At 38.6% G+C, this 7,246-nt stretch overlaps 1 protein-coding gene across 5 annotated transcripts; it reads left to right on the forward strand.

Annotated features, from left to right (window-relative positions):
• Positions 1-1,517: 1,517 nt before the first annotated feature.
• LOC147620887 (ACT domain-containing protein ACR3-like) lies at positions 1,518-5,867 on the forward strand. 5 transcript variants are annotated; one of them, XM_086825151.1, is made up of 8 exons: positions 1,518-1,545; positions 2,072-2,138; positions 3,093-3,138; positions 3,302-3,416; positions 3,525-3,592; positions 4,039-4,656; positions 4,799-4,903; positions 5,371-5,867. In XM_086825151.1, the coding sequence occupies exons 1-8, from the start codon at positions 1,533-1,535 to the stop codon at positions 5,731-5,733; spliced, it is 1,395 nt and encodes a 464-aa protein (XP_086681277.1). In that variant the 5' UTR covers positions 1,518-1,532; the 3' UTR covers positions 5,734-5,867. The 5 variants fall into 5 exon arrangements, with proteins under 5 accessions (XP_086681277.1, XP_086681280.1, XP_086681276.1 ...); XM_086825154.1 differs by lacking the exon at positions 1,518-1,545 and adding an exon at positions 1,553-1,641 and having other exon boundaries at positions 5,295-5,528; XM_086825150.1 differs by lacking the exon at positions 1,518-1,545 and adding an exon at positions 1,554-1,641.
• The last annotated feature ends 1,379 nt before the right edge of the window (positions 5,868-7,246 follow it).

A 7,246-nucleotide genomic window follows, 5' to 3' on the forward strand; every position in this document is an offset into this window, starting at 1 on the left:
AAATTATAATAGGCTTTTCCAATGGTTGATTCAAATCCATTTTAGAATTTAGTTGGAGTTACAAATGCATGATGAATGTGCTCTATTTGGGGTAAGGTAAAATGCCATGAGTTGTTACAATTATACGCTTTCTTTTTGGCACAAGCACCATTCTTGTGTAGTAATTATGCTTAGTATGTCCAACTCTTAGTCTAGATTGGAACATGATAATCAACTTTGTATTCAAGGCTTTGCATGGCCCTTGGGTGTTGGAACATGAGAATTAACTTTTTAGTCAAGGCTTTGCATGCCAATCATCCAACTTTTGTCACAATCTAGATGGCATGAGAAAGTGCAAAGTCCCTACTACGATGCTCATAATGCATCCCCACACACCATATCACACATAACAAATGTACACACTACACACATCATATTTCCCAGTGTACATACCACATGTGCACACACCACCTCTTACATAACATCATGCCAACTTTCTCATTGGTTGGCTCTACTCGTCCTAATTGATGCATGTGAGAGTTTTCTCTTTGATAATGTGTCAAAAAGATGGAGCTTTGTCCTGCCCAATTAAAGCTATTAGTGGGTCTACGAAAATCCATCCACACACAGATCTTTACCTTGATTTTTAAGTGTCTAGAGCTTGTTATTATATCTATTATACTAGTTAACTTAATCTTGTTGTTAAAAATAGTTGTCAGTTCAAGTACATGGTACACACAAGGCTAGAATTTGCCGATTCAAGTACATGGTAGACACAACGTTAGAGGTTAGTGCCAGTACTCACAGAACCCAATTTGTAGTGTAATTTTCCGAGCCAAAATTTAGAAATCCTAGTTGGAATTTGACGTTGTCTTTAATTTTAAAAGTTAAAATTTGTACATTTTAGTTATGAATCCCGGCATTTGTACGATTTCTAGTGATTTTCAAGTCTAAATCCCAGTTAAGTCTAAGCATTGCCTTTAATTTTAAGGGTAAAAAAAAAACACTTTTTCGAGCATTGCGTAGTGCTCAGAGCTAGTTCGTATAAGTAAAATTGAATGAATTGGAAAACAGATAAACTTTTTATCAAGATTAGGATAAGACACCAACTTTAAGTACATAGTCTGTGAGCACTTGGCATTGTGGGTACATGTTTTGAGTGTAAGTACATGTACACACAATGCCAAGTGCTCATAGTCATAGATGATATATATCCACTTAAAATTGGTATTTTATTCAAATAATGATAAAGAGGCAAATTTCTAATTTATGTATTTTCTGAAGATCTTTTTTTTTTGGTTGAAAAGACTGGAATTATATTAGAGAAATAAAGAAGCCAGTGCCTATAAAATCTCCCGAATGGGTATTTTCTGAATATGATAAAGGTAAATTAATAGTATTCTTATAAATTAGACAACCAAGGACATAGGACACAGTGTATACACGTGGGTTAGTGCGCAATCCAAAGTTTTTAAAGGCGATATAATTTAGGATATCTGTTAAATTTAAATTGAAATATTAATCCTAAGGGTTTTATTAATCTTTTGGGAAAAATGATATATATAGGTGAGCCAGTGTATAAAATGGAGTGTGCTCCTCCCACCCTTCCTCTTCTACTGATAAATTTCTCTCCCAAAAAAAAAATCAGAGAAAAGTTTGTGGGTATTTTTTTAAATTTCTTGCTGTATATTTGGTTTTCTGCATTCAATCTGTGGAAATTCTCAATTCCTCCTTTTTTTTTCTTTTTTGTGCATTTTCCCTTGTTCTTTTTTGGAAAAGACTGGAATTATATTAGTTAAATGCGGAGATTTTTTTACAAAATATAATTTTCTCTTGGTTTTTTGAAATTTCGTATTTGAATTCTGTTGGTTTCTTTCCTCATTTTAGCAATTGTAGTTGCGGTAATTTCTTTTTTCTTGATTTAGTTTTTTTTTTTGGGGTGGTTTTTGTGGATACATATTCAAGTGTAATTGCAAGAATTTCCTTTTTCTTTTTTCTTAATTAAGTTCAAAATTGTGCGGTTATATCTCTTGTGTTTTCCCTCCTATTTTTTTCCCCCCCTGAAAATATGCATTTAAAAAAATATTTGCAGAGGCAATGGGCTGGCCGTATTTTGACCCAGAGTACGAGAATTTCAGCTTGAGAATTAATCCTCCAAGGTATCCTTTCGGCTAAATAAAATAAATACTCTCTTAATTTTGTTTCTGTTATTTGTAAAGGATGATTTTTTCCCATTTTGTTTTTGTTTTTTTTTTGGTTTTTTTTCAAACTGTTTCTATTGATAACCTTCTCATTTTAAAATTTCCTGGGGATAAAAACTCTGCATACAGTTGCCCTTTTTACTGCAATTAAAAAAAAAAACTTTGCCCCCCCTTTTTTCGAGCTCCCTGAATTTTCTTCCGTCGTTGAAGGCATTTTTAATTTTAAAAAAAATTACCCGTAAATATTTTTTTCATTTATTACCTCTTATTTTTTCCATGGAGTAAATCCTTTTAAAAAATAAAACCCTTTTTTTTTTCTCTCTCACATTACTCAGGAGTCGGAAGGTTCCTTGTTGTGCTTGACAATTTTCCACGTTTTTTCCAACAATATAACGATGATTTTATCAAAAAATTCAGTTAAATTCTTCCATGGAGAGTGCTGCTGGGTGAAGATATTTGATAATTATTTTTTAATGCTAATCAAATGGATCCTTAAATCTGACCTTGCATTTTGGTTCCTTCTCCCAGATGCTGATGATAAATCTCTTTTTTTAAGCCTATTTTTTCCATGGTTTTCAATTTCCATTGTACCACTGCTCTGGAAAAAAAACGGCATTCTAGTGTATTTGTACTGATGAAAAAATCGGCTGAGATATCAAGTAGCCCCCCTTATTCTAAAAGAATGATTTTTCATATATTTTAGTTATAAAACCGGCATATAGTAGATATCTCGGAAACAAAAATCAGATAGATAGATTTAAGAGTTGTCCTTATTTTGATTGGTTGAAAAATATGTTTTTTTCGAGCACTGGCCCCACCCCCAACCCAAGAAAACACACACACACACACACCAAAATCCTTTTGAGCAAAACTAGTCTCACAATAGCTTTTGGTTTCCTAATCAAAATGCAGGGTTGTGATCGACAACGAGACTGACAGGCGCTTCACATTAGTAAAGGTAGAATGCCTTCCCTTATAGAATGCCCATTCAATGTAATTTAGTGAGATTAAGTGGGATATCTTTTAATGTATGTAATTAAGTTAATTGTCTTTCTTAACTAGGTTAAGTGGGATATCTTTTTGAGCTTAATGTATGTAATTAACGTGTCTTTCTTAACTAGATTGATAGCACCAATAGGCATGGGGCCTTGCTAGAAGTAGTGCAAGTCTTGACTGATCTGGACCTTAACATCTCAAAGGCCTACATATGTTCAGATGGAGAATGGCTCATGGATGGTGAATATAAACACTCCAGTATTCTCATTTGGCTTATGGCAATCTTACTCTATGATTCACTGTTCATATTTTTATTTCTAACTCCGTGATGGATTCATGTGGCTACAGTATTCCATGTATGCGACCATTTTGGGAATAAGATTACTGACGAACGATGTATCGAGTTCATCCAGCAGGTATGGCATAATTAGTTTTATCATGATTATTGACAAATATCCACAGCAAGTCACGAGTTTGTCTATGTGCAAGCAGACCGGCGTATGTTGTGTACATGCACACTTATATGCTTTAGAATATACTTGCACATACAGAATCTGTAAACTTATGTATGCCAACACAAGAACATGTAAATGCACAGATATAGTGCATGCACATGTATGTGTTCAGTGATGCATGTTTATGTATGCATATTTGCAAATATATGTATGTAAATATATACGCAAGTATATATGTCTCTATATCTATACGTACATGTGTGGGTGCGCACGCGGGTGCTGTCTCTATCTATCCATCCATACATATGCATAGTATATGCATATGTATGTGTTCACTAATGCATGTTTATGTATGACATGTATGTATATAAACTCCCTCAATTTTATATGTGTTGAATGCTTTACAGTCCTTAGGTGCAAAGCAAAGCGATGCGGTTATCACCGAAGTGAAAACCTGCCTCGGGCGCATTGTTGGAGTGCAGTCGTTTGCGGAGCACACTGTTATCGAACTTGCAGGCAGGGACAGGCCTGGCCTTCTCTCCGAGATCTCGGCAGTCCTCACAAGCCTCAAATGCAATGTAGTGGCAGCTGAGGTGTGGACCCATAACGCCAGGGTCGCCTGTGTCGTGTACCTGACTGATGAATGCACCTCAGGCCCCATCGAGGACTCAGAAAGATTGTCCATCATCAAAGAGCAGCTTTCCAACGTGGTGACAGGAAACGATGGCAGAAGAGGGGTAAGGTTGGAATTCTCCATGGGTCTCACCCACACACAGAGACGACTTCACCAGATCATGTTTGCAGATCGCGACTACGAGGCCACTGAACATGTCGGCACGAAGGTCGGATCTGCTCACAGGGCTTGCATCACAATAGAAAATTGCAGGGAGAAGGGCTACTCCGTGGTGAACATTGGCTGTAAAGACAGGCCGAAGCTTCTGTTTGACATAGTTTGTACATTGACAGACATGCAGTATGTGGTCTTCCATGCAAGCATACATGCAAATGGGATCAATGCAATTCAGGTAGCTTCCATGTAGACTAATGTTGGCCTAATAAGCTGTTTAAGGTAACAAGCAAATGAGCCCACTGCCTGTCAGACTAGGGTGTAAAGGCCCCAAGTTGGACATTTACAAACCAGAGATCTCATCTTGGTGATTGATGTAGGAGTACTATATTCGTCACCTGGATGGCTGCACACTGGACAGCGAGGGCGAAAGGCAACGCATGATCAAGTGCCTGGAAGCCGCTATCGAGAGAAGGGTAACAGAGGTACGAATTTCAACATATATATGCTGCATCCATCTGGGTACTTTGTATAATGCTGCCCAGATATCGCCTCAATAACTTGAATAAGTGCTTGCTTGTTTAGTGATGTGTAACCCAATTTTTTCCTGTAATCAATGCATGCTTAGTGATGCATGCACTAACTAACTTGAATAAGTGCTTGTTTAGTGATGTGTAACCCATTTTTTTTTCCTGTAATCAATGCATCCTTAGTGATGCATGCACTAACTAACTTGAATAAGTGCTTGTTTAGTGATGTGGGACCCAGTTTTTTCCTGTAATGAATGCATGCTTAGTGATGTTCTTTTTGAGACTTTAGTTGTTAATTCTACTATACTAGTGCCTGGGCTTGAACACGAGACCTGTACATCCACAGGCAGAGGGCATTACCACTCAGGCTAGAGACCACCTGCACTTGGTGATCCTTTTAATCCAAAGATCTTTGATCCCAGGGCCTCAGGCTTGAGGTTTGTGCAACAGATCGAGTGGGTTTATTATCGGATGTCACTCGTGTGTTCCGGGAGAATGGTATCAAAGTCACAAGGGCTGATGTGAGCACGCAGGGTGGCAAGGCATTCAATGTATTTTATGTGTCTGATGCATCCAGTGGTGGACCTGTGGACATGAAGACTGTTGAGGCAGTGCGCAAGAAGATCGGACAAACCATACTCCATGTTCAGGATGTTTCCAACAACCTCCTCAAGCCTTACACTCCCGGCACAGCTGTTGTGGGCAACTCAGTTTTCACTTTCAAGAATCTGATTAAATCTCAATGGGAAAGGTTATCCATGAACTGGGGCTTAATCAGCTCTTGACCTTTAGTATGAGGTGTACCTCATGAGTCATCAATCAAGAAGCCGATCCAAAGGATTTCATGCTTCTTTGTATGTATACATATGTACATGTGGGTAGAGAGACTTTGTAAATGTATAGTTTTGCTTTGTGATTATGAGAATTTTCCTGTAATTGAGTGAGAGAGAGAGAGAGAGAGAGAGAGAGAGAGAGAGAGAGAGAGAGAGATCAACGCACAGGAAGATGTATTTTGCGCACACAGTAGAAAATACCCCTTCATTTAAGGCCTCCGTTACCCCTTCTAAATAAAAAAACAAACCAGTGATAAATTAAGCTGGCACCAATGAAGTGGCCGGGCACGCCCAGCACAATAGGCACCTGCCCACTCTCCTACACCTGCCCTGCTTCTGGTACAGCAGTTTCTGCCCGCCCCCCATGCACGCCCTGCTATTGGTACAACAATTCCTTCTTATACGTACATTACCTAAAGCCTTCATAACCTGCAACAAATACCAAAGGGATAAAATAAAGCTCAGCACTAATCACAGAATCTGAATCTCATTCACATACAAGAGACTTCATTTACGTTCAACCTGAAAAATACACACAATTTTTTGGATCCAAATTATTCGAGATCGTTTTATCCATTAAAAAACAGTTTTCAACATTCAACGTCATTTTTCATAAATCAACATGGGCAATTAAGACAAGTTTGGTGCTCAAAAAGAAAATACAAATTGGGAGCACAAAATGGCGCTGAAGGATGGATGCCATTTAGCCTTGAATAGGAATGCATTAAGTTTTTCTCAAATGCCTTGCAACAATATTGAGGTGACATGCATACAACAAGTGCAGCATGAGGAGGAAGACATTGAAGAAGTGCCAGAAGCGGGGCTAGAGGTTAGCCAGGTTCCAGCAAGCCTTGAAGTACCAGCTGGTCTTGAAGTACCATCAAGGCACCAGGTTCCAACCAGCCCTGAACTACCGACTGTCCAAGTGGTACAAGATTTGGAGGGTAATGCCATTGAAACGCTTAACAACATGGGATCTTGCACTCAGGCTGAAGGTGGACTAGCTCCTAGAGCAGTTCTATTGATGCCACCAACGTTGTTTGGACTGAGGCCACCAACTTATCGAGGTCACCACCTGTTTCAAGTGTCAAGCATAGTCTCCTAACAAACCACTAACTCATAGTAGCTGCTGGTGGTCTGTTTGCTAGATCCAACCGCATCAAGAGTGCTCTAATTTTTTTTGTATAGTCCTCTATACGCAACTGCTTCTGAGTCACCCTCTACAAACATACTGTGTATATCAGCTAGTTGCTTTACCACCCAGAGTTATTGCAAAGAATTCAATCTTCTGAGCTAATGAAGCTCTAATTGCCAAGAATGTTTTTCGAATGGAAACACATGTGCATATGGATCCTCATCGCCTTCACCTTGAACTTCGGGTACTTCAGAGCCATTGGGACTCGTGTAGGTTGTTCTTCCTTTCGATCCAAGTTGCCTCTCTAATTTTTTTGGATCTTCTTACCTT

This window comes from Cibotium barometz, chromosome 31 (genome assembly GCF_041138505.1).
Source record: "Cibotium barometz isolate CiBa-2024 chromosome 31, ASM4113850v1, whole genome shotgun sequence".
NCBI classification, from domain to species: Eukaryota; Viridiplantae; Streptophyta; class Polypodiopsida; order Cyatheales; family Cibotiaceae; genus Cibotium; species Cibotium barometz.

What these genes read in the sequence shown, in the direction of transcription:
- LOC147620887 (XM_086825150.1), top strand. Translation starts at nt 1,563, where the DNA reads ATGGAGTGTGCTCCTCCCACCCTTCCTCTTCTACTGATAAATTTCTCT. An exon ending in TGGAGAATGGCTCATGGATG is followed by an intron (nt 3,417 to 3,524) that starts GTGAATATAAAC and finishes ATGTGGCTACAG; the next exon opens with TATTCCATGTATGCGACCAT. An exon ending in ATGGGATCAATGCAATTCAG is followed by an intron (nt 4,657 to 4,798) that starts GTAGCTTCCATG and finishes TGATTGATGTAG; the next exon opens with GAGTACTATATTCGTCACCT.